Below are 25,578 nucleotides of genomic sequence, written 5' to 3' on the forward strand. Positions count from 1 at the left end.
GGTTACCTTAAAGAGGAATTTAGCAAAGGACACGGACTATAAAGGTAGCCCTTGAAGTTTGACCACATCTGAGGTCAAAATTTCCATTGCTAAGCAAGGATTAAGTGGGTTTTGCCCCGTTTTACGACCTTTCTGGTCCCCGTCGTTAAGCGAATCACACTGCAGTTGTTAAGTTAGTAACCCGGTTGTTAAGTGGATCTGGCTTCCCCCATGGACTTTGCTTGTTCAGGAGGTCGCCAAAGGGGATCACGTACGTGATCCCCGGGACGCTGCGACCGTCGTAAATATGAGCCAGGTGCCAATGTCCAAATTTTGATCACGTGACCGGGGGTGAGATCCTGCAATGGTCGTAAGTGTGAAAAACGGTCATAAGTCACTGTTTTCAATGCTGTTGTAACTTTCAATGGTCATTAAACAAATGGCTATCAGTCAAGGACTACCTGTGCTGTACTGAACATGCTGTCTGTTTGTTCTCCTGGAGATGTGGCATGATCTAAAACCAATTAATCCACACAATAAATAAATAAGAACATTGTGTAGCCTGGCTAGATAAATTCTAACTAGAGTCAGTTAAGGCACCAGGCTAAAAACCAGAGGGAGTTCTAGTCCTGCCTTAGGCATGAAAGCCAGCTGGGTGACTTTGGGCCAATCATAGGAGATGGTGAGTTCTAGTCCTGCCTTAGGTCATGAACTCTGGGTGACTTTGGGCCAATCACCAGGTGCCTGTGAGGTCTAGTCCTGCATTAGGCATGAAATTCTGCTGGGTGACTTTGGGCCAATCACCAGGTGCCTGCGAGTTCTAGTCCTACGTTAGGCATGAAATTCTGCTGGGTGACTTTGGGCCAATCACCAGGTGCCTGTGAGTTCTAGTCCTGCATTAGGCATGAAATTCTGCTGGGTGACTTTGGGCCAGTCACCGGGTATCTGCGAGGTCTAGTCCTGCATTAGGCATGAAATTCCGCTGGGTTATTTTGGGCCAATCACCAGGTGCCTGTGTGTTCTAGTCCTGGATTAGGCATGAAAACCAGCTGGGTGATCTTGGACCAGTCCCTCTCTCTCTGCCCAACCCATACAGGATTGTGGCTGTCTGGTAGATAAGATGTCTGGTAGATAATATGTTCTACTCCTTGAATTATTTCTGAAAATAATAACGGTGGAATAGAAATAAATACGTTAAAAAAAAATAAAACGAGGTTTCTTTGCTTTGGCACAGTTTGAGGAACAAGCTACCTTGGGCTGAGTCCATCCAACATGCAAAGAAAGCCAAACCAAAGCAGGCATTCATCTGGTCTTTACTTAGATGCTAGAGCAGTTTAAGATCTGTGGACTTCAACTCCCAAAATTCCTCAGCCAGCCATGTTTGCTGGGGAATTCTGGAAGTTGAAGTCCACAAGTCTTCAAAATTCCACCGTTGGACACCCTTGAACCTCCATGTTCTTGGTCCGTAGCTCAGAGCACCTTCATGTCAAAAAAAAAAAAAAGAGAGAGAGAGAATATGGAGCTAACCGCGGTTGGTCTAACCATGGTTAACTTTGTGCCCCAGCTCAGTGGACCCATTATTGTGTCTCCTGTTGGTTTCCATGCAGGACAAGGATCTCTTCTCAGCACAATAGGAAGCCGTTGCCTCCACCAAGGCAGAACTTGAGGAGGGTGGACATTTTTTAACCAGCCGATCTGCGGAACTGAGGTAAGGTGTATCCCAGGGAAGGCTCCGGTTGGGAGTGGCCTGTTGTGGCGGGAAGCCCTTTTTATTTATTTACGGTATTTAATTAATGGATTAATGCATTAATTTTCTGCCTTTATTTATTTCTTCAACCAATAAACTCAAGGCGACACATATATCCAACACTCGGTCCCCCTATTTCCCTCACAACGACCCTGTGATGTGGGCTGGGCTGGGCTGACAGAGAGAGAGTGAGAGAGAGAGAATGGGACTGGCCTCAAAGCACAGAGTTGGCTGTTAGGTCTAAGGCGGGATTAAAACTCGCCGTCTCCTGGTGATTGGGCCAAAGTCACTCAGCTGGCAGTCCAATCCTGCCTTAGTCATGAAAGCCAGGTGAATGGCCAATTCCCAGGAGACGGGGAGTTCTAGTCCCGGGTGGAAGCCAGCTGGGTGACTTTGGGCCAATCACCAGGAGACTGGGAGTTCTAGTCCCGGGTGGAAGCCAGCTGGGTGACTTTGGGCCAATCACCAGGAGACTGGGAGTTCTAGTCCCGCCTTAAGCATGGAAGCCAATTGAGTGACTTTGGGCCAATAACCAGGAGACTGGGAGTTCTAGTCCCGCCTTAAGCATGGAAGCCAATTGGGTGACTTTGGGCCAATCACCAGGAGACTGGGAGTTCTAGTCCCGCCTTAAGCATGGAAGCCAATTGGGTGACTTTGGGCCAATCACCAGGAGACTGGGAGTTCTAGTCCCGCCTTAAGCATGGAAGCCAATTGGGTGACTTTGGGCCAATCACCAGGAGACTGGGAGTTCTAGTCCTGCCTTAAGCATGGGAGCCAATTGGGTGACTTTGGGCCAATCACCAGGAGACTGGGAGTTCTAGTCCTGCCTTAAGCATGGAAGCCAATTGAGTAACTTTGGGCCAATCACCAGGGCACTGGGAGTTCTAGTCCTGCCTTAAGCATGGAAGCCAATTGGGTGACTTTGGGCCAATCAACAAGGCACTGGGAGTTCTAGTCCCATCTTAGGCATGGAAAACAATTGGGTGACTTTGGGCCAATCACCAGGAGACTGAGAGTTCTAGTCCCGCCTTAAGCATGGAAGCCAATTGAGTGACTTTGGGCCAATCACCCGGAGACTGGGAGTTCTAATCCCATCCGAAGCATGAAAGCCAGCTCGGTGACTTTGGGTCAGTCCCTCTCAGCCCGACCCACCTCACAGGGTTGTCGTCGTGGGGCGAATAGAAGGAGGAAGTAGATACATTCACCTTGAATTGCTTATAGAGTAATAAAGACTGGATAAAAGTCTAATTCATAAATAAAGACATTCCGACCGAATCCTCTGGCTGGACCGCTAAATAAAATTTTCCTGTTTTTTTTTTTTTTTTTTTTTAAAAAAACATTTCCTCCTTGACTCCAGAGCCATTTTGAGGCAGGCTTGGGCGAAGGGAGAACCGCTTAATGACCCCGGGACCAGCCCCTCCGTAAAACCCGCTCGGCTGGCTGGTGACCGTGGAGAATGTTGCCTCTGGGTTACAAAAGCTTGTAAGTAACCTGCTCTCCTTTCTCGCTGTTTTTCTTTTCTTTCATTCGCCGTTTTTCCCTGGCTCTGAAAACAACTCTCATTTTTTTTCTTCTTCTTTCTTTTTCACCTCTGCAGAGCTGAACATGAGATGAAAGGTAAAATAATAAAATAAAAATACTATTTCTTTATGTTTTGGGAGGGTGTTTCCCCCCCCCTTATCCATTGTAACAATATCCTTCCTTTCCCACCTTGTCCTCCTCTCATCATTAAGAGATGTTAAATTTTGTTTTTGTTTCCCAAGCTGCCCAATTGCCACCTAAAATGGCAGGGGGTTGGACTAGAAGACCTCCGGGGTCCCTCCCCACCCTGTTATCCTATGTTCTGTGCCCCTCGGGCTTTGCAGCCGGTTGATTGGGCGCTGGACCCAGGAGGAGGTGGGACTGACAGGGGAGATATGCCCCTCCCATCTCCCCTCCCACGGGCTTCTGGGAAGCTTACGTGTAGTCCTTGACGTATGGCCACAATTGACCCCCCCCAATTTCTGACTCATATCTATGACGGTCACCGTGTCCCAGGGTCACGTGATCCCTTTTGCAACCTCTGACCAGCAAAGTCGATGGGGAAATCTGGATTCATTTAACAGCCGTGTTGTTACTAATTTAACCACCGCAGGGATTCACTTAAGAACCGTGGCCAGGAAGGTCGTAAAATGGGGGCCAAACTCATTTTTTTCAAAAGTGTCTCACTGAGCAAAGGAAATTTTGGCCTCAAATGTGGTGGTTATTCAATATAGACCAGGGGTCTTCAAATTTGGCCACTTTGTGGACTTCAACTCCCAGAATTCCTCAGCCAGCCTCCATTTTGTTTGTTAGATTTAAGACAGGGGTCTTCAAACGTGGCCCTTTGATGACTTGTGGACTTCAACTCCCAGAATTCCTCAGCCAGCCTCCATTTTGTTTGTTAGATTTAAGACAGGGATCTTCCAACTTGGCTGTTTGATGACTGGTGGACTTCAGCTCCCAGAATTCCTCAGCCAGGCACACGTGCCTCCAGAAGCGGTGAATGCTCCAACACTGGAAAGTTTTAAGAAGAGACTGGACAGCCATTTGTCTGAAATGGTATATCCTGCCTGAGCAGTGGGTTGGACTAGATGACCTCCAAGACCCCTTCCAACTTTATTATTATTATGGATCATCGCACAGCCAGATGTTCAGACTGGATTTGCATCATCATCATCATTATTATTATTATTAAAGGCACAAGCTTGAAGACCCCTGTCTTAAATCTAACAAACAAAATGGAGGCTGGCTGAGGAATTCTGGGAGTTGAAGTCCACAAGTCTTAAAGTGGCCAGGTTTGAAGACCCCTGATATAGCCAGATAAATGGGAATAACTCACCTTTCTTTTTAAACTCTTCAGTGCTGCATCGTGCCTGGGAAGGACAGCTTTTCATTCAGCATCAGCGAGTGTGCCACATCGTCCTTCGGTCGCCTTTTCAGCCTTCGCTCCCAGCTCAGTTGTAAATCGTTATTTATTTTTCTCTTCCACTGGAATTAAGCCAAACCCCCCCCCCCCAGAAATCATCCAAAGACATTAAAAAGTACCTTCAAACTTGTGCTTGAATAGAGAAGGGAAATAGATCTGTAAATAAAATGACTAGGGTTTTTTCCCCTCCTCGGTGTTAAAGCGGTGGTTTTTTTAATGAAATATTTTACCTGTGAAACTTTCCACCTGGATCCCGAAAGAAATGTGTGAGAAATGAGGAACGGATAGAAGAAAAATTTCGTAGCTCAGGGTTGAACTCTTGAGGTCCTTGACACGCTCTGAGCTGGGTGGTTTTCTTGCAGACGTTTCATGACCCAACTAGGTAACATCATCAGTGCTAGAAAGGAGAAGGAAGGAAGGAAGGAAGGAAGGAAGGAAGGAAGGAAGGAAGGAAGGAAGGAAGGAAGGAAGGAAGGAAGGAAGGAAGGAAGGAAGGAAGGAAGGACTGTGGGGTCCTTGGTGCTCTCTGAGCTTGGTGGCTTTCTTGCAGACATTTCATGACCCAACTAGGTAACGTCATCAGTGCTAGAAAGGGGTGGGATTTGTGGAGCAAGAAAAGGGGAAGAGGAAGAAGGGGATAGAAGGAATAAAGGGGAGGAGGAAGGAGGAAGAGGAGGAGGAGAACTGTGGACTGCTTGCTGCTCTTTGAACTTAACTTGTTTTCTTGCAGACATTTCATGACCTAACTAGATAACATCATCAATCTACAAGGGAGTGGGCTTTGCAAGCCACTTACATATAAACAGAAAACAAGCCCTCTTCCATTCTAATACTGATGATACGAAGTTATGAAACATCTGCAAGGAAACAATCAAGCTCAGAGAGTACCCAGGACCCCACAAACGAGAAATGGTTCTAGATTCCAATTCTGCGGTTTCTCCACCTCTTTGGGAGGAGTCTGCTTTGGAAAGACTGTATCCCAACCATTTTTCCCTTTTCTCCTTTCGTAGGCCAGCCAAGCTGGAATTCAAGTATATTGTGCGGATATCCGAATTGCGGAAAAAATTGCCGGAAGCTGCATTTAAAAAAAACAGTTACTCCAATGACGAAGGTACGCTTTTAAATCGGGTCACGCGTTGCGTTTATCTGGGTCAGGATGATTCGCTTTGATTCTTTTCTTTCCAGCCCCATGGGACATTGGGCTGGGGGGGCGGCAAGTGATTTAAACGGGCTCGTGACTCTGTAGGTTCATCAGTCCATCAGTGGGATAATTATGTGGAAACGGTGCAGAAGGAAGCCCGGATTAGAAACCAGAATCGCTTCCATGATGAGGTTGGCTGTGTGTAAATGATGGATGGATGGATGAATGGATAGACAGAAAGGGATGGATGGATGGATGGATGGATGGATGGATGGATGGATGGATGGATGAGAGACACACAGACATGAATGGATGGAAATGTAGAGATACATATAGATGGATAATAGCTTGGTAGATAGATGATAGACAAATGAATGGATATAATAAATGGATGGATGGATGAGAGACACACAGACATGAATGGATGGAAATGTAGAGATAGACATATAGATGGATAATAGCTTGGTAGATAGATAGATAGATAGATAGATAGATAGATAGATAGATAGATAGATAGATAGATAGATAGATAGATAGATGATAGACAAATGAATGGATATAATAGATGGATGGATGGATGGATGAGAGACACATGAATGGATGAAAATGTAGAGATAGACATATAGATGGATAATAGCTTGGTAGATAGATGATAGACAAATGAATGGATATAATAAATGGATGGATGGATGAGAGACACACAGACATGAATGGATGGAAATGTAGAGATAGACATATAGATGGATAATAGCTTGGTAGATAGATAGATAGATAGATAGATAGATAGATAGATAGATAGATAGATAGATAGATAGATAGATAGATAGATGATAGACAAATGAATGGATATAATAGATGGATGGATGGATGGATGAGAGACACATGAATGGATGAAAATGTAGAGATAGACATAGATGGATAATAGCTTGGTAGATAGATAGATGATAGACAGACAAATGAATGGATAGAATAGATAGATAGATAGATAGATAGATAGATAGATAGATAGATAGATAGATAGATAGATAGATATGGGTGGATGGAGGGGTGATGGAGGGAGGGAATGGATGGGCATTGCTCAATAATACTGTGGGGTCCTTGGTGTTCCCTAACCTTGGTGGTTTTCTTGCAGACGTTTCATGACCCAGCTAGGGAACATCTACAGTGCTAGAAGAGAGTGGGGGTTTTCTTTATAATAGATTTATTGGACCATTAACATTGAATTGTTTTCATTTTTCCTTTCCTTTTTTTTTAAAAAAAAGTGTGCTTGGTTTTTCCTGCAGTCTGTTGTCAGCAGTTGTCGTTTCGTTTATATCAAGTGGAAATATTAGACGAGAGTGAACTGAAAGATCAGCTAATTGGGAGCATGAAAGAAAAAAACCTGGTGAGTTCTTAAAAATCTTCAGAATTAACTATTCTTTTGCAGGATGTGGCTTGGGTGGGGTTTCATTCTCCAAAAATGCCCAGCAAATTAGCATTTTTTAAAATTTAGGAAGTCTTCCCCTTCTGGTGATTTACAAACATACCCATGTAGATTTTTTGATGGCAATGCCTCAATCTGTTTTTATTAAAAAAAAAAAAATTGCTAGCTGGGGAATTCTGGGAGTTGAAGTCCACCCATCTTAAAGCATGCTAGCTGGGGAATTCTGGGAGTTGAAGTCCACCCATCTTAAAGCATGCTAGCTGGGGAATTCTGGGAGTTGAAGTCCACCCATCTTAAAGCATGCTAGCTGGGGAATTCTGGGAGTTGAAGTCCACCCATCTTGAAGTTGCTAAAGGTGGAGAAATAGTATGTTGTTATATACAATTATAGCTTAGTGTACTGTCAAAATCAGTATATTTTGGTAGACGGACCACAGCTCAGTGCCTTTGAAAAAAAACAGCGATTCTAAATATGTACGTAGACAGCATTCACACATGATACTAGGCCATTATTTTAATCACAGTTTCTTGAACAAGCCAGGATGGTCTATTTTTTTTCCCCCAACAACAGATTTTTGAATGGAACCCCAAACCGGCCCTGTTCTAGCTCAACATTCCATATAAAGACGAAGCTGTTAATGAAGGTGACGTGGCATTCTTTGATTGACACCTGAATTAAGCCAGACTGAATTAAAGCTGAATTAAACTAAAGGGTTATTTTTTTTTTTTTTTTAAAAGCCCCCAGATGTGAAATTGCACGATAGGTGCCGGAGATTTGGGGATCAAGCAGGAACCCCACTTTTTCAAGCCATCTGTTTATTCTCCGGATGGAGAAATTAACCACCTTTCTGTGTTACAGGCGCTTGTCAGATATGTAAATGACCGTGGAATCCTCCTCTTCCTCACCTCGTCCACCTTGGCGAGAGGAAAAGGTAAGGAGGGACAGACCCTCGGCGCCTTCGAATCCAGGTGAGCCTTCCCTGGAAAATTCACGTTCAAGACGGGAAAACATTGACGCCTCGTTTTCTGCTTGCAGATTCCGAGTCAAACGATTTGACGTCTCTCCAAGCTTTGTTTTTGTTTCCATCGCCAGGGCCCAGATATTTAACAGGTGAGATTTGTTTTTGCCAACACGGGGGATCCCTTAATCCCTATTATCGGGTTTTTTTGCCCTGCCCTTTTTTTCCTTATATTTACTTACTTGCTTATCTACCGTATTTTCCGGCGTATAAGACAACTTTCTAAACCCTGAAAATCTTCTCAAAAGTTGGGGGTCGTCTTATACGCCAGAATATATGGGTAGCTGTTCTCTGAATTTAAAACCAATCTGCCCCCTAGTGGCCAGCCCTATTTTTTTTTTTTTTTTTTTTTTTTTTACAGAAATAAGCACTAACAGGACAAAGCTTTCTAGCAGCAAAGGAATGGAGCTCCTATTGTGCTCATCTATAAACAGAAATTCAATATTGTACTGTGTTTTCTGGCGTATAAGACGACTTTCTAAACCCTGAAAATCTTCTCAAAAGTTGGGGGTCGTCTTATACGCCCAGTCGTCTTATACGCCGGAGTATACGGTACTAAAATTTTATTCCACTTTTATTATTTTTATAAATACAGCCGGCTTTCATGCCTGAGGCAGGACCACAACTCTCCATCTCCTGGTGATTGGCCCAAAGTCACCCAGCCGGCTTTCATGCCTAAGGCGGGACTAGAACTCACCACATCTTGGTGACTGGCCCCAAATCACCAAGCTAGCTTTCATGCTTAAGGAAGGACTAGAACTCACGATCGCCTAACGACTGGCCCAAAGTCACCTAGTCAGCTTTCATGCCTAAGATGGGATTAGAACTCACTGTCTTGGCCCCAAAACACCCAGATGGCTTTCATGCCTAAGATAGGACTAGAACTCACCGTCTCCTGGTGATTGACCCAAAGTCACTCAGCCAGCTTTCATGCCTAAGGCGGGACTAGAACTCACCATGACTTGGTGACTGGCCCCAAATTACCGAGCTAGCTTTCATGCTTAAAGAAGGACTAGAATTCACGATCGCCTAGCGATTGGCCCAAATCACCCAGCTGGCTTTCATGCCTAAGGTAGGGACTAGAACTCACCATCTCCTGGTTTCGTCTAGTCCAGTGGTTCTCAACCTTTTTAATGCTGCGACCCCCAACCGGTCGTAAGTCGAGGACTACTCAACCGGTCGTACTCAACTAGTGCAGCACCGTTTGCAGACTGGGACGTTTGGCGGGCTCAGCAGGGCAGAGACAGCCTGGACAATTCCTATTGGCTTTTGAAAGCCAATAGAATTAGACTCTATGCAAGAGAGTCTATTCTATTGGCTTTCAAAAGCCAATAGAATAAAAGGGAGTAGCACAGCTAAGGAAAAGGGGGAAAAAATGGCGGACTGCGTTGTTTGGCGACCCCCGTGAAATGATCGTTCGACCCCAAATAGGGTCCCGACCCACAGGTTGAGAACCACTGGACTAGTCCATTAATAGGCCATCCATTTCATCCATAAAGCAACTCTGCCTGGCTTACACAACAGTAACTGTTTAATTTTATTTATTTTTGTTGAGGATGACTGAAGTTGCTTAGAAATGGCTTTTCTGTTTTGTTTTGTTTTCATTAGCCACAGACTGGAAATGCGAAGAGGGGAGAACTGAGACCCCCCAGAAACTCGCCCTGGTCCTTCCCCTCTTTCACCAGGCGCTGGCAGAAGTCGCCAAAAATCCCGAACTGTCCCCTTCTAACGCTTTGGTCAAATTGCACATGGAGGAATTTGCGAAGCTCGATCGGAGTTCAGTGCCGAGCCACGGAAACGCGGCTGGCCCACCTTTTATTCCCAAACTTTCATCCGAGACCCCCAAGGGGGACCCCGTGGACGAGAAGTGCTCCCCCTCCTCGTTTTCCAAGTTGGCATTTTATCTGTCGGACCCCAAAAGTTACACGCTGGAGGTCTCCTCCGCCTTGGCGTGTTTGCAGGGCGACTCTCAGCCGTCCGACGGTCGGGCGGATTTCAATTTGGACCCTTCACCGTCGGACGGACTGGACAACACTACTGGAACGGGCAAGGTTCTCCTTGCCGGACACGGGCCGAGCCGAGCCGGCACGTCGAAAAGCAGCCCGGCCGGAGAGCGATCCTTGCCATGGACCAAACGGAAATCCAGCCGCATCCTGGGGGCCAGTTCGAAAAAGAAATGGTCGCCTCTAAAGATGTACTGCATGCTGGAGAACAGCAGGAAAAAGACGAAGGAGAAGGAAAAGAAGAAAAAGAAGAAGAAGGGGAAGAATTTGCTCAAGGAAGCCATGACTCCCAGCATCCCCGTGGCTAAAGATCCCGGGTCGCCAGCAGATCTTAAAAAGCCTACCCTGAAATTAAAAAACATCCAGAATCCACTGAGAAGGAAAAGAGGTGAGTGTCATCTCGAAATAGAGGAGGACCGAGGAATTCTGGGAGTTATAATAATAATAAAGTTGGAAGGGACCTTGGAGGTCATCAAGTCCAACCCCCTGCTCAGGCAGGAAACCCTATACCATTTCGGACAAATGGCTGTCCAGTCTCTTCTTAAAAACTTCCAATGTTGGAGCATTCACCGCTTCTGGAGGCAGGTAGTTCCACTGGTTAATTGTTCTCACTGTCAGGAAGTTTCTCCTTAGTTCCAGGTTGCTTCTCTCCTTGATTAGTCTCCATCCGTTGCTTTTTGTCCTGCCCTTTTGGTGCTTTGGGGAATAGCTTGACTGCCTCTTCTTTGGGGCAGCCCCTGAGATATTGGAAGACTGAGGAATTCTGGGAGTTGAAGTCCACAAGTCTTAAAGTGGCCAAGTTTGAAGGCCCCCTGCATTATATCCTGTCTTTATAATTTTTTTCCTTTACAAAGATAGTTTGAAGTAGCCGTCTTTTGTTTAAATCTGGAGATTCTGAAGCTGAAGTCTCTCCTTATACAGAACCAGCCCCCCCATCCCAGCCAGATGCCCCCAAATCAGCGGTCTATTTGAGGGGGCCAAACTGAGGCCAAACACACCCAAACACAGCAACGTAGACTCAGCAATAGTCCAGCGTCACAAAGCACCATCAGCCAGGCGGTTCTCGGTTTAAACCTTCCTGTGGTTTAGCGTGTTGTGTGAAATCCGACTGGGGTGTGAATGGAAATACATAATGCGGTTTAGCACAGTAACCACATGGAAAGTGGTGTGAACGCCATCAGAGGTGTTAGTTTGAGGGCTGTTGTTGTTTGCCTGTGTTCGTGGAATGCAAAAGAAAAAAAAATAGAGATGCGGTTTTCTAAAAAAAAAAAAAAATAAAGCTAAAAGAGAGAAGCAGAGTAAATGGGATATACATTCCCAATGCTTTGTCTATAAACCATATCTGTATCTAGGTCTATATTTCTCTCTATCTAATCCGTATCCAGCCTGCCTGCCTGCCTGCCTGCCTGCCTGCCTGCCTGCCTGCCTGCCTGCCTGCCTGCCTGCCTGCCTGCCTGCCTGCCTGCCTGCCTGCCTGCCTATCTATCTATCTATCTATCTATCTATCTATCTATCTATCTATCTATCTATCTATCTATCTGTATCTGTCTGTCTATCTATGTATCTATCTGTGTCTGTCTCTATCTATCTATCTGTATCTGTCTGTCTCTATCTATCTATCTGTATCTGTCTGTCTCTATATCTATCTATCTCTCTGTCTATCTATGTTTATCTATCATCTGTATCTCTGTCTGTCTATATCTATCTATCATCTAAGTATCTGTGTCTATCTATCTATCTATCTATCATCTATCTCTGTCTGTTTATCTATTATATATCTATCATCTGTCTCTGTCTATATCTATCTATCTCTATCAGTCTGTCTATCTATCTATCTATCTATCTATCTATCTATCTATCTCTATCTGTTTGTCTATCCATCCATCCATCCATCTATCCATCCATATCTAATCTATATCCATATCCATGCCTATCTACCTCTATATAGCTATGTATCTATATCTATAATCTATCTATCTATCTCTATTAAAATACAATAGAGCCACTGAACTCTGGGATAGAAAACAACATTTTAATAAGTATATATATCTCTACTTATATATCTAAATATGTCTATGTGTCCATCTGTCCATCCCTGCCTCCCTTTTTTTGCCAGTCCCAATTGGGGTTGCTAAACGAGGACTGCCTATAAATCCTTTGCGCTGTGCCACCGCCAGAAAGCCGTGGTTACTCACCGGGCCTCACTTAGCCATTGCTTTACTTAAGGACCACGTTGCCAGTCCCAATTGGGGTCGGTAAACGAGGTCTGCTTATAAATCCTTTGCGCCGTGCCATTGCCAGAAAAACCATGGTTACTGACTGGTTTGTTGTGTCCGCCAGGGGCCGAGGTCTTGTCTGCGGAATTCATTCAAGGCCCAAGGAGCGCCTCACCCGAGGGAGCCACGGAGGCTTCAGGCGGACCCGCCACGGAGGAAAAGAAGCCCCGGCTGACCGAGGCGGAGAAAGCCATGAGGAGCGTGGACAAAATGGACGCAAAACGAGCAAGTAAGATGGCGGCGGTGATCCACATGTAGAAACCCTGGCTGAAAAAAAATGATAATTCTGCTTCCTGTCCTCCATACCTTTTCCTTGTTTTTTGTTTTTTTTTTTTAATATAAAAGCTGGGGCAGGGATGAGAAGCTGGTCCAGGCGGTCCCCGACTTACAGCCATTCGCTTAGTGACCGTTTGAAGTTAGCGCTGAAACAAAAGGATTTACAAATGGCGCAACCGGTCAGCAGATCAAAATTCAGGCCCTTGGCTGGTTTATATTTATGGCGGTCGCATTGCTCTGGGGTCACATGATCACCACCTTCCCAGCCGGCTTCCAACAAGCAAAATCAATGGGGGGGGGAGCAGGATTCGCTTAACGACCGCATGATTCACTTAACGACTGCATTGGTTCACTTACCGATTCTAACTCTAATAACTCTAATTCTTTCTAATCATTCTAATGCTAATAATTGCAATTCAATTCCAATTCTAATCCTAATCCTAATTAATTCTAATAATTCTAATTCTAATATCACTAATTCTAATAATTCCAATTCTAATTTTCATCCTAATTCTAATGTTAATAATTCTAATAATTCCAATTCAATTCCAATCCTAATCCTAATTAATTCTAATTCTAATAATTCTAATTCTAATATCTCTAATTCTAATAACTAATTCTAATAATTCCAATTCTAATAATTTCAGTTCCAATTCTAATCCTAATCCTAATTCATTCTAATTCTAATAATTCCAGTTCTAATTCTAATCTTAATCCTAATTCATTCTAATTCTAATAATTCTAATTCTAATAACTAATTCTAATAACTTTAATTCTAATAGTTCCAATTCTAATAATTCTAATGATTCCAATCTTAATTCTAATCCTAATAGTTCTAATTCTAATAATTCTATTTCTATTTCTATCCTATCCCTTTCTTTTCATGCCTTCCCCCTCATTTTTGGCGTCCAGGGATCATTCAGATCTCTTTTCCATCACACTAGATTTATCAACACTGAGTAGATTTGCCCAAATGAACCTACCCAGACATACCTTGGGTGTTCGTGATCAGATAAAACCAAGCCACCTCTGGAGACAAACGTTCCTTTTTTTTCCCTTCTATTTTTTCCAACCCAAACTACCTCTGTCCCCTTGGGCTAATATTTTTGTCTCTCCTTGCGCAGCCCCGAGGAAAAATGTCCACGGCGTGTCTTTGGAAAAGCATAGGATCGAGGCCGTCTCCGTAAAAAATGACGTGGCTGCTGTCGACGCCCTGAGGACTTCCGGAGGGGAAGAGTGCGATTCACACGCGTTGAACCTGTTGGCCGATTTAGCACTAAGCTCCTGTAACACTCCCTTGGACGGGAATGGTCGAAGAGACTTCGGACGTTTCCGTCCGTCCCGGGAATATCGTCTACCGCGAGGGAAATTTTTGCACAAATCATCCGATCACGAATATCACAGGGCTACCAAGAAATGGAAAGGCACTTTCGTGCCCGGACAATCCTCCCGATCATCTTTTTGGCCTGCCAGGGAGACCGGCCGGGACAGGGACTGGCCTTCGAACGTTAAGGACCGAAACACCGTGAATCCCAGCAAAAAAAAGAAGGCAAGGATCGACCTCACCAAATCTTCCCTGACCCTTCCAAACGAGACCGGGGACCTGTCGGATTCGGGCGTCATGATTTCGTTAGAGCACTCGTACGCCTCCCCCATCTCCGAGACCCTCCCAAAGGGGACGCCGCGTTCTCCCGATTCGAGGAATGGGGTGAAGCAGGATAAACCAGGTCCCTTGGTTGGAAAAGTGCTTCCTTTCCAGCACCAGCAGAATTCGTGCCAACTGGGCAAACCAGTTATGAACCATTTATCGCCCACTCGTTTTACCCTCATGGGGGCACGGCTGAGGGAGGACTTTTCCGCCAATCGCCGAGTGACTTCTGGCGATAAAACGGTCCAAGTTACTTTCCAGTGGGAGGCGAAATACCTCTTCAATGTGGATAGCAAATATACTAATAATTCCTTAGAAAAAACCGTCCTGCGGGCAGTCCACGGGTAAGTGAGGGTCCCATAGACAAAATAAATACCTGGTGCGGTTTGGGAGTAAAAGGAGTTTTCTCTGGGGATTCAAAATCACGGTTTGGTTAGTTCCCAAATCGATTTTGGAGGTGTTGAGGGGTAAGAACTGATGGATCTGGAATTGGGTTTCATCATTTAGCAAAAACATTGATCCGGCAAACAGCGGCGGCTGTAAAGATGACAGTTCTCTGTTGGGATTGTTAGAAAAAAAATTGACTGCAAAATTCAGCTTACTACAGATAGTCCTTGATTTACAACAGCTTGTTGGGTGGACCATTCGAAGTTACAACGGCACTGAAAAATGTGACTTACGACCACTTTTCGCGCTTAAGACCGCCGCAGCATCCCCGCGGTCATCTGATCAAAATTCAGACGCTTGGCAAGCGACTCATATTTATGACAGTTGCAGTGTCCCAGGGGTCCCCGCGTGATCCTCTTTTGCGACCGACTGACCGGCAAAGTCCAGGGGGACAACCAGGTTCACTTAATAACCGTGTGACTAATTTAACAGAGATTAAGAAAGCCATTAAAACTCTCCTGTTCCAGCAGGCCTGGGGCTGATGTCCCTGGGGGGGGGGGCGGGATATGATCGGACTCGCGGTATGATTGTATTATTTTATTATTGATGATTGTTTTAATTTTGTACGCCGCCCTGAGTCCTTTGGGATTGGGCGGCATATAAATAAAATTAAATAAATAAATAAATAAATAAATAAATTCACTTAGCAACATGTGGCAAGAAAGGTTGTAAAATGGGCGGGGCAAAAACGCGTGGAAGAAACGTCTCGCTTAGTGACGGAAACTGGCGGCTCAACTATGGTCGTAAGTCGAGGACTACCCGTAGTCTGGTGCATTTTGCTTGAGCTGTGAACTCTGGCGGCTTCCCGTTGCAAAGCCGAAATGCCCACTTTCGCTTCCTTTTCTTTAATTTTAGGCCCTGGGATGAAAATTTCTCAGATAACATGGAGGACATGAGGCTGATCCTGCACATGTGGATGGCGCTCTTTTATAGCAAAAAGTTCCAAGCCCTGACAGTACGAAAAGTGGTCGAACACAGTAACCCTGCGAAGTACGTGTCCCTGAACAGTCTGGTGGACCCTTTGGAGCCCATGGATGGTGGTGGTGGTGGAGCCTACGTTTTGGAGAAAGGCCCGGCAGATTCGGTCTCGGAAGCTCTCCAGATACCTGCTGAAGGAGGGGAAGATGGATCCGTTTCTCCTTCCGGGAAGCTCCTCTCGTGTAACAAATTGTCCTCCACCGACTCCTTAGAGGAAGAGAGTCCTCTGACTGAACTTGAAGAGACCGAGGACCTGCTTGAGAAGGAGGAACGGTCTCGTCCTCCTCTGAAGCCCGTTGAGGAGGTAAGGTTTTGGTTGGGCCCCTGAGAGCCAACGATGAAGGTGTAAATGGCTGCTCCGTGCGAGGGATACCAGAATATTTATCGTTCAAGGTGGAATTGTGGGGTCCTTGGTGCTCTCTGAGCTGGGTGGTTTTCTTGCAGATGTTTCATGGCCCAACTAGGTAACGTCATCCGTGCTAGGAGGATATAGGCATTATGGAGGGGAGGGGGAGGAGAAGGGGAGGAGGAAGAGGAGAAGGGGAAAGGAAGGGAAAGGAGGAGGAGGAGGGGAAGAAGGAGAAAGGAAGAGGAGGAGAACTGTGCCTCCTTAGTATTCTCTGAGCTTGGTTGTTCTCGCAGACATTTCATGACCCATTTAGGTAACATCATTAGTGCTAGAAGGGAGTGGGTTGGGGTGGGTGCAGGAGGAGGAAGAGAGAGGACTGTGGGATCCTGGGTGCTCTCTGAGCTTGGTGTTTTTCTTGCAGACTTTTCATGATCCGACTAAGGAACATCATCAGTGGTTGATGATATCAGTGAAAATAAAGTTACCTACCGTATTTTCCAGCATATAAGGCGACCCGGCGTATAAGATGACCCCCGACTTCGGCACCGAGTTGCATGCCTAGAAAGTCGTCTTATACGCCGGAAACTACCGTAATTTCCGGCGTATAAGACGACCCCTGACTTTTGCGCCGATTTCAATGCTTTAGAAAGTCGTCTTATACGCCGGAAAGTACAGTAGTTAAGTAAATGAAATGTCTACAACAGTGGTTCTCAACCTGTGGGTCGGGATCCCATTTGGGGTCGAACGACCATTTCACGGAGGTCGCCAAACAACGCAGTCCGCCATTTTTTCCCCCTTTTCCTTAGCTGTGCTACTCCCTTTTATTCTATTGGCTTTTGAAAGCCAATAGAATAGACTCTCTTGAATAGAGTCTAATTCTATTGGCTTTCAAAAGCCAATAGGAATTGTCCAGGCTGTCTCTGCCCTGCTGAGCCCGCCAAAAGTCCCATTCTGCAATGGTGCTGCACCAGTTGAGTAGTCCTCGACTTACGACCGGTTGGGGGTCGTGGCATTAAAAAGGTTGAGAACCACTGGTCTACAAGAAGACAACCAAGCTCAGAGAGCACGGGATACCCTGATGTTTTATTTAGCAACAAATCTGAAATCTGGCTATTTTTTTTTTTTTCAGGTGGTTGAAGCAGAGCCCAAAAAACGAACCTTGCTTCACCCTGTGCTTCCTATTGAATGCCTGCCTGGGGTTGATGAAGGTGTGAACCCTCCTACGTGTCAAACCAAGGCAGACAGAAGTGAAGAGACTAAGTCAGTTGGCCCTTCCCAAAACGATGCACTTGTGTTTACGGGTCTTCCGAACGGTTCGAGAAACCAGCAGCCCATCGCAAGCACCGAAGTTGCCATTTCCGTAGCAGATAGGAGAATTGATGTTGGGTCTTCTTCGGAAGAGTTGACGAAGGACGACCTCCAGGCTGGTGGTCCCAAGCTAGGAACGTCAGAAGCGATGGGGTTCAAAGAAGACGTGACATCTCAGGAATCCCCTAGTCCGGGAAGCAAAGTGGAAAATCAGCCTACCCTTCATACTGATCAGGAAGAAGGAGGAAGCATGGACTTGGGATCCATTGATCCCGTGCTGTCCGAAAGGAACGATGCTAACATGGAAGTCCAAGATATGGATCTGGTTTCAGAGGACGAGGAAGATCTCGAGGAGAATGATGTGAAAAGAAGGAAAGAAACGGATGGTATGTGGGATGAAACATCATCCAGACAAGATCTTCTCCCATCTAGGGCATCACCAGATACCTTGTCCGGGCATCGGACAGAATTCCAGACTGTCTCAGAAGCTGCTGTAGGACCATCCTCAAATTCTGTATCTCCAAACCAAATGGGATTGATTGAGATAGTCCCTCAGCAGGTGAGCTCCTTACATCCAATGACTGTTGAAGAAAAGATGGCTGGATCAGCCAAGAAGATGGATCCCACATCTCCAAGGCAAATAGACAAAGTGGAGGACTCACACGATGAAGTGATCTTAGCAGATTCAGTTTCCATTCAAGCTTCCGGAGACTTCCCAAATGATCTAGCGACAGATGATGGACCCTTACAAAATCAACAGGAATCGGTGGAAAGTCCTAGGTTTCCAAACCAAATTGATCCGGTTGACCTTTCCTCAGTTTCCCAAGAAGACAACGGGATCCGTTTGTCCTGTCTGCCTTCAGGGCAGGCTAGTCCTGTCCATCAATGCGCTTCTGATGAAGAGCCACCAAGGGTCCAGGAAGACCATCTGGAAAACCCCCTGTATCGCATCTTTCAAAGTTCAGTGGATCTGATTGAAGATATTTCTCAGGACAGCACAGAATTGGCCGATCCAGCTGTGCCTCTTTGCGAACCAAACAGCGACTTGGGCTTGAATTCGGTACCAAACAGTATATCAACTCTGCAGGAATTGGTGGAAAACCAAGAGAGCTCCATTGCATCCACTCAAGGTCTTCCCCTGGCCAAAGAAATGGATTTGGTTGAAAATCCTGAAGGAGAAGACCATCCAGCTAGTCCTCTCCAGCGGGAAACTCCTGACGAAGCTGCAAAATTGCGGGAAGATTCCAGTGCCAAACTGGATTTGCTTGAGAATTCTTCCGTTCCCCAAGAAAAGGATGTCGTTCACCCAACGGACAACGTTTCGGGACAAGTTAATGACCCTCAGCTTGTAGAGTTTGATTTTGGCACTCAAGAGGAGCAGACAGTCAGCCGGGGAGAAAAGATCCTGGTGAATTCTCAGCCCGCAGAAGAATCCCTGGAGTTGCACGATGTAGAATCTGAGACTTCTTTCAAGAATGAAACATGTTTGGGTCAAGAGAACATCAGAGATTCTTCTGCAAGAGAAGAAGAAGCCTCTGAGGATGAGGTTGAAAAATCAACTGTTATCATGGCTGCTGTAGCTGAAGAGGTCCATGCTTTAATGAATGAGCTGGTCGCTATGGTGTGTGCCACGATAGCTCAGAGTGAAGAAACGACGGCTCAGAAAAGTTTAGATTGGATTAATCTGGACATGTTAGAGAGTGTGACACCTCCGGAGAGCGATGATGAGGGTTCCTCAACTGTCCAGCATTCCCATGCGGACGTGAAATGCGCTGATGAATGTTTAGAACAGACTTCCACCTTTGATGACCAACAGGAAGACTTGCAAGCCAGGGTACAAGGAGAGTGGTGTTCATCCCCAAATGAGAACACGGCATCTGATCCAGGAGATGTTTCTGAAAAAGAAGACCTTCAAGACAATGATGCTACCTCAGCTGCCACGGGGATCTTCTCAAGTTGCGGCACAAGTCAAGAAGAGTTGGTCACCACCAACCCAAAAGGCAGATGGCTATGGCTTGAAACCACCGACTACGCTGCAAAGGTGGATGACTACGGTACGTCCACTTTGGAAAAAGTGGAGCAAACGAAGGTCAATCCGGAAGAACCCATTTGTAACAGGGATGACCGTTCTAGAGGAGAAGATGTGGAGAACCCATCCTCTGTCCCAGCAGAAGGTCAGGAGGACTCTTTGGCAGAAGAACCCGATCCTTTGGTTGACGGAGATTCCAAACAAGCTCCAGATGATCAGGAAGAAGAGGCCCAAGTAGAAGTAAAGGAGTGTCTGGGAAGTCTTGAAGACCCTCTAATTGATGAAAGGACACAGTTGACTACCAGTTCTTCGAGCATGGATGTAGACTGGGAAGACAAGTCTCTGACGGCGGAGAGCAGTCAAGATCCCTGCGTAGATTGGTATCCCACAAGTAAACGTGAGAGTTTGGATCAACCAAGCTTCAAGGCCTCCCCAAGCATTGAGTCCGAGTTGACCTGTAGTTCAGGTCCTGGGAAGGAGACTTGTAAAGATGGGGATTGGGTATCCTCAGAAGCTAGCCAGAAGGCATCAGATGCCGGGTCCACGAAACACAACTTTCCTTTCGGTTTAAAAAAAGAGGATTGGTCATTATGGCTGTCTCTTGATGAGGACCATAAGCCCGAGCACTTCAAGGATTATATCAATTTCTCCGTCACCAAGAAGCACAAGGAAAAAACGAGGACTTTCCACTCCTTCTCCAAAGAGCACAGCCCCTTCTCCAGGGATTTGGGATTGATCAACTCCTGGAGCAGGAACTGGGGTTTTCTGAGCAATCCGATTCAAAACATTGTAGACCTGGAATCCGTGCGATTCCATTGCAGGATCCGAGAGATCCTGAAGAGATCACAACAACGTTCTACCTCCCGTGTGCTTCCCACCAAGAAGGTCCCACCTCAAGGGATAGGAGCAGTGGTGCCGTCGTCGAGAACGATCTCCGAAGGGACAATCGCTAGGTTTCCTGTTAGGAGCAGAAGTCCGCTTCTCGTCACCGTTGCGAACTCAAACCCGAGGACCGGTGGCCGACGCGAGGACTTCTACGGCCCGTTTCCTGCCACCCAGGATCCATTTGGCCCAGCTGTTGCGCCGAGGAGTCAAAGTGGACTCGGTCCAAAGCGTCCCTTCCCTTCTTTGCACCTCCAGGAACTGACCTACCATAAGCTAAACAATTTCTCCCGGGACATCTCGTCCGTTGTCGAAGAGTTTGCCGAGTTCGGCAGAGCGATGGCCTTTGACAGCATGCGGATGTGCAACCCAGAGAGAGATCCCACTGCTACCTCAGGAGAGGCGGGGGAGAAACGGTACCTACCTCGGCCTCCCAAGACGCTCGGCTACGAGGATCTCCTTGCCGCGCTGCGCAACACACTACACTTCCAGCTGACAAACGTAGCCCAGGAAGCGTGCCGAAAGCCTTTCTCATTCTACGTGATGGAAACGGAAGACGACCCGTTCTTCGGGAGAGTAAAGGTAGGACATGGCGGGGGAATAAAAATCTAATCAGTTACGGGCTTTGCCAGTCCCTTCCATCAACTGCCTCAATCAGGCTGTTCCTAACAAAGACGGTGAATCCTCTAATGCAGTGGTTCTCAACCTGTGGGTCGGGACCCCATTTGGGGTCGAACGACCATTTTATGGGGGTCGCCAAACAACGCAGTCCGCCATTTTGTTTTCCCCTTTTCCTTAGCTGTGCTACTCCCTTTTATTCTATTGGCTTTTGAAAGCCAATAGAATAGACTCTCTTGAATAGAGTCTAATTCTATTGGCTTTCAAAAGCCAATAGGAATTGTCCAGGCTGTCTCTGCCCTGCTGAGCCCGCCAAAAGTCCCATTCTGCAAACGGTGCTGCACCAGTTGAGTAGTCCTCGACTTACGACCGGTTGAGTAGTCCTCGACTTATGACCGGTTGGGGGTCGCGGCATTAAAAAGGTTGAGAACCACTGCTCTAATGAGCAAACATACATAGTACTTCTTACTCCTTTCCCCACAAAAACCCTGTGAGGTGGGTTGAGCTGAGGTAGAGGGATTGGTCCACAGTCAGCTGGCTTTCATGAGTAAGGCAGAACTAGAACTCACCATCTCTGGGTAATTGGTCCAAGGTCACCCAGCTGGCTTTTGTGCCTAAGGCAGAACTAGAACTCACTGTCTCCTGGTGATTGGCCAAAGTCACCCAGCTGGTTTTTGTGCCTAAGGCAGAACTAGAACTCACTGTCTTCTGGTGATTGGCCAAAGTCACCCAGCTGGCTTTTGTGCCTAAGACAGAACTAGAACTCACTGTCTTCTGGTGATTGGCCAAAGTCACCCAGTTGGCTTTTGTGCCTAAGACAGAACTAGAACTCACTGTCTTCTGGTGATTGGCCAAAGTCACCCAGTTGGCTTTTGTGCCTAAGACAGAACTAGAACTCCCTGTCTTCTGGTGATTGACCAAAGTCACCCAGCTGGTTTTTGTGCCTAAGGCAGAACTAGAACTCACTGTCTTCTGGTGATTGGCCAAAGTCACCCAGTTGGCTTTTGTGCCTAAGACAGAACTAGAACTCACTGTCTCCTGGTGATTGGCCAAAGTCACCCAGCTGGTTTTTGTGCCTAAGGCAGAACTAGAACTCCTGATTTCTAGGCCAGTATACCTTAACCACTACACCAAACTGGCTGTGGTTTGAGGAGGATACACAAACATCCCTCGTAACAATTTGTGCTGTTGCTCAAATGGAAATTGCATCAGACTGCGTCCTCTTTACGCAGACAATGCAGAACGGTGCAACACAACAGGATTCTTCCACGCGCAGCTGAGTCTGCTAAAACCAGGCGTCTCTGTGTGTGTGTTTGTGGTTCTCCTCACCATGGCTGTCGTTTTTTTGTGTTTCGTGGATGGATTTAACAACTGCGTCTCCTTCCAGAATTTGCTGAAAAGGGGAGGTCACACCGAAGTGGACCTACTGCACTTGCGCAAACAAAGTGATGTGGAAACGGGGAACCTGCTGGTTATCGTTCGAAACGAGGACATTTTCTTACACATCCACAAAGTAGGTTCAGAACTCACTTTCGGCTCTTGCAGGAAGTAATTCTCAGCCATTGATCACCAACAGAGCAGGATTTCTGCCTTGTTGAAGACATTTTGGGGGATGTGGTAGATCACAGAATAACAGAGGTATAAGGGACCTTTAGAGGTCTTCTAGTCCAACTGCCTGCTCAAGCAGGAGACTCTATATCGACAAATACTTGTCCTGCCTGCTCTCTAAAATTACCCAGAGCTCCCACAACTTCTGGAGACAAGCTCTTCCTTCCTTCCTTCTCTCCCTCCCTCCCTCGTTCCCATCTCTTTCCTTTGTCTGTCTGTCTGTCTGTCTATCTATCTATCTATCTATCTATCTATCTATCTATCTAATCATCTATCTATCTAATTTATCTATCTATCATCTATCTACTATTTATCTCTATATCTAATCATCTATCTATCATCTATCATCTATATCATCTATATATATCTATCTAATCATCTATCTAATTTATCTATCTCATCTATATCTATCTAATCATCTTTCTATCATCTATCTATCTATCTATCTATCTATCTATCTAATCATCTATCTAATTTATCTCATCTATATCTATCTAATCATCTTTCTATCATCTATCTATCTATCTATATATCTATATATCTAATCTATCTATCTAATCATCTATCTAATGTATCTATCTCATCTATATCTATCTAATCATCTATCATCTTTCTATCTATCATCTATCTATCTATCTATCTAATCATCTATCTAATTATCTATCATCTATCTATACTATTTATCTATCTCTATCTAATCATCTATCTAATCATCTATCTATCATCTATCATCTATCCCTATATATCTATCTAATCATCTATCTAATCTATCTAATTTATCTATCTATCATCTATCTAATCAGCTATCTATCTATCTATCTATCTATCTATCTATCTATCTATATCTATCTGTCTATCACTGGAAGTTTTTAAGAAGAGACTGAACAGCCATTTCTCTGAAATGGTATAGGGTTTCCTGCCTGAGCAGGGGGTTGGACTAGATGACCTCCAAGGTCCCTTCCAACTTCATCATCATCATCATCATCGTCATCATTATTATTATTCATCTCATCTCTCTATTTCAGGGGTGTCAAACCGCGGCCCCCCATTGCCGGCAATGGGGAAAAAGTCACGATACGCCGCGACACGTCACGTGATGTTGCGAGTTTGACACCCCTGATCTCTTTGGTGCTTCCACAGGTCCCTTCCTTGCTGCGTCTCAAACACTGCCCCAACGTGACTTTCGCCGGGGTGGACAGCCCCGAAGATGCGCTGGCTCACACCTATCAGGAGCTGTTCCACAGCGGAGGCTTTGTGGTGTCCGATGACGACGTGCTGCGGGGGATGAGCGTGGGTGAGTCTGCTCACTTCGGACAGCCGGTTTGCAAATTCTTCAGCTCAGCTGGGAAGGAAGGAGGGGGGGTCTGCTCTTCACGGCCGCATCAACTGTAGGTGGAGCCACTGGTCCCCGCCCCGCCCCTGGGGAAGTAACCCGTTTGTCATTTGGGCATGCTGGCTGGGGAATTCTGGGAGTTAAAATCCATCAATCTTAAAACATGCTGGCTGGGGAATTCTGGGAGTGGAAGTCCACTGATCTTAAAGCGTGCTGGCTGGGGAATTCTGGGAGTTGACGTCCTCCCATCTGAAAGTAGGCAATGTTTTTTTTTTTATTGAAATTTTTTAAAATTTTTACAAGAAAAAAAAACAACCCTCCCCAACCCACCCCAACCCTTCCACTCCCTCCCTCAGCCTTCCCAGAGCTGAATATAGGCTTAATTAAAATTTCTTGAATTCTTAAAAAAAGTATAAACCATAGATAAGTCTAAATACATTACTTAAACAACTAATAGAATGATTAACAATAATATATATATAAGAAAAAACCATAAATATTAAAGAAAAGAGAAAAAAAAGAATACTTAAAAAGAGAAAGAATAAAGAGAAAGAAAGAAGAAAAGAGATATAAGAAAATAAAGTAATAATAAAAATATAAAGAAAAAGAAAAAATAATACAATCTATAAAATATTAAAATTAAATATAAGTTATTGAAAAACTAAATAATATTTTTTATATCCAACTTGTGTTGTATGAAATCTATCCATTTTTCCCATACCACAAAAAACTTCTCTTGCGATTGATCCTTTAAGAAAGAAAGTAGGCAGTGTTGAGAACTACTGGACTAATGGTGGGGCCCTGCTCTTTACTCTAGGGGAGCTGAAAGACGTGATCAAAACTCTGGAGAAACTCAACAGTCATGGACGATGGAAGTGGTTCCTCCACTACCAAGAATCCAAAAAGCTCAAGGAAGATGGCAGGTGAGATCAATCAGATCGTTGCTGGAAGGGACCTTGGAGGTCTTCTAGTCCAACCCCCTGCTCTGCCTTCCCAAGAACCTCCTCCTCGCTCTCAGTCCTGCTTCCCCATTGGCTCACACCCAACTGTACCAAATCTGCACACCATATATATATGTGGATCAGCTCATCTGCAGCAGAAACTAACCCTCAATTTTTTTAACCCAAATCCCAACAAAAATACACGACAAATTGACTTATTTGTGGGTGGCACATTTTTCGTGGTATTTTGATTGAAAATTTACAGCTCTGCTCATCTGCCAGTATAATCCTGGGAGTATACTTTGGCACTTAAAATTCTTGGCCAATCTGCGGGTATATACGCTAGTCCTCATTAAACAAAGAAGCACATTATACGAGGACCACGTTCATTCAGAAAGGGGTTCGTTCATTCAAGCAGGGCCCAATACCGGTCTGTGAATGAGGCCATTTTGTTTAACCAGGGTTATCTGTAAGTACGTTGCGGGAAGCTGGCCAACGCAGTTTCCACGGGCAATTTTATTTTATTTATTTTATTTAGATTTCTTACACCCTCCATCTCCCCTCAAGTCTCTGTGCAGTTTACAACAACATCATAAGGCCATATAAATCTATCAACAAAAGCAGAAT

The 25,578-nt window shown here is 45.3% G+C and overlaps 1 protein-coding gene across 2 annotated transcripts in view; it reads left to right on the top strand.

Annotated features, from left to right (window-relative positions):
* TASOR2 (transcription activation suppressor family member 2) overlaps positions 1 to 25,578 on the top strand; it is a 37,781-nt gene that overhangs the window by 7,448 nt on the left and 4,755 nt on the right. Inside the window, exons 2-17 of one of the 2 annotated variants that reach the window (XM_039345766.1) lie at positions 1,587 to 1,687; positions 3,084 to 3,208; positions 3,324 to 3,343; positions 4,608 to 4,707; positions 5,684 to 5,784; positions 7,098 to 7,198; positions 8,096 to 8,168; positions 8,273 to 8,347; positions 9,864 to 10,646; positions 12,599 to 12,763; positions 13,935 to 14,802; positions 15,761 to 16,187; positions 17,362 to 21,033; positions 22,457 to 22,582; positions 23,818 to 23,971; positions 24,828 to 24,933. In XM_039345766.1, coding sequence (XP_039201700.1) covers positions 3,183 to 3,208; positions 3,324 to 3,343; positions 4,608 to 4,707; positions 5,684 to 5,784; positions 7,098 to 7,198; positions 8,096 to 8,168; positions 8,273 to 8,347; positions 9,864 to 10,646; positions 12,599 to 12,763; positions 13,935 to 14,802; positions 15,761 to 16,187; positions 17,362 to 21,033; positions 22,457 to 22,582; positions 23,818 to 23,971; positions 24,828 to 24,933 — 6,797 coding nt within the window. In that variant the 5' untranslated portion in view covers positions 1,587 to 1,687; positions 3,084 to 3,182. Of the gene's footprint in view, positions 1 to 1,586; positions 1,688 to 3,083; positions 3,209 to 3,323; positions 3,344 to 4,607; positions 4,708 to 5,683; positions 5,785 to 7,097; positions 7,199 to 7,807; positions 7,881 to 8,095; positions 8,169 to 8,272; positions 8,348 to 9,863; positions 10,647 to 12,598; positions 12,764 to 13,934; positions 14,803 to 15,760; positions 16,188 to 17,361; positions 21,034 to 22,456; positions 22,583 to 23,817; positions 23,972 to 24,827; positions 24,934 to 25,578 lie in introns of those variants that run through there. The other variant, XM_039345767.1, reaches the window with a different exon arrangement.

Source organism: Crotalus tigris, unplaced genomic scaffold, assembly GCF_016545835.1.
Source record: "Crotalus tigris isolate CLP2741 ecotype Arizona unplaced genomic scaffold, ASM1654583v1 scf7180000017975.10810073628:1450386, whole genome shotgun sequence".
Classification (NCBI taxonomy): Eukaryota; Metazoa; Chordata; class Lepidosauria; order Squamata; family Viperidae; genus Crotalus; species Crotalus tigris.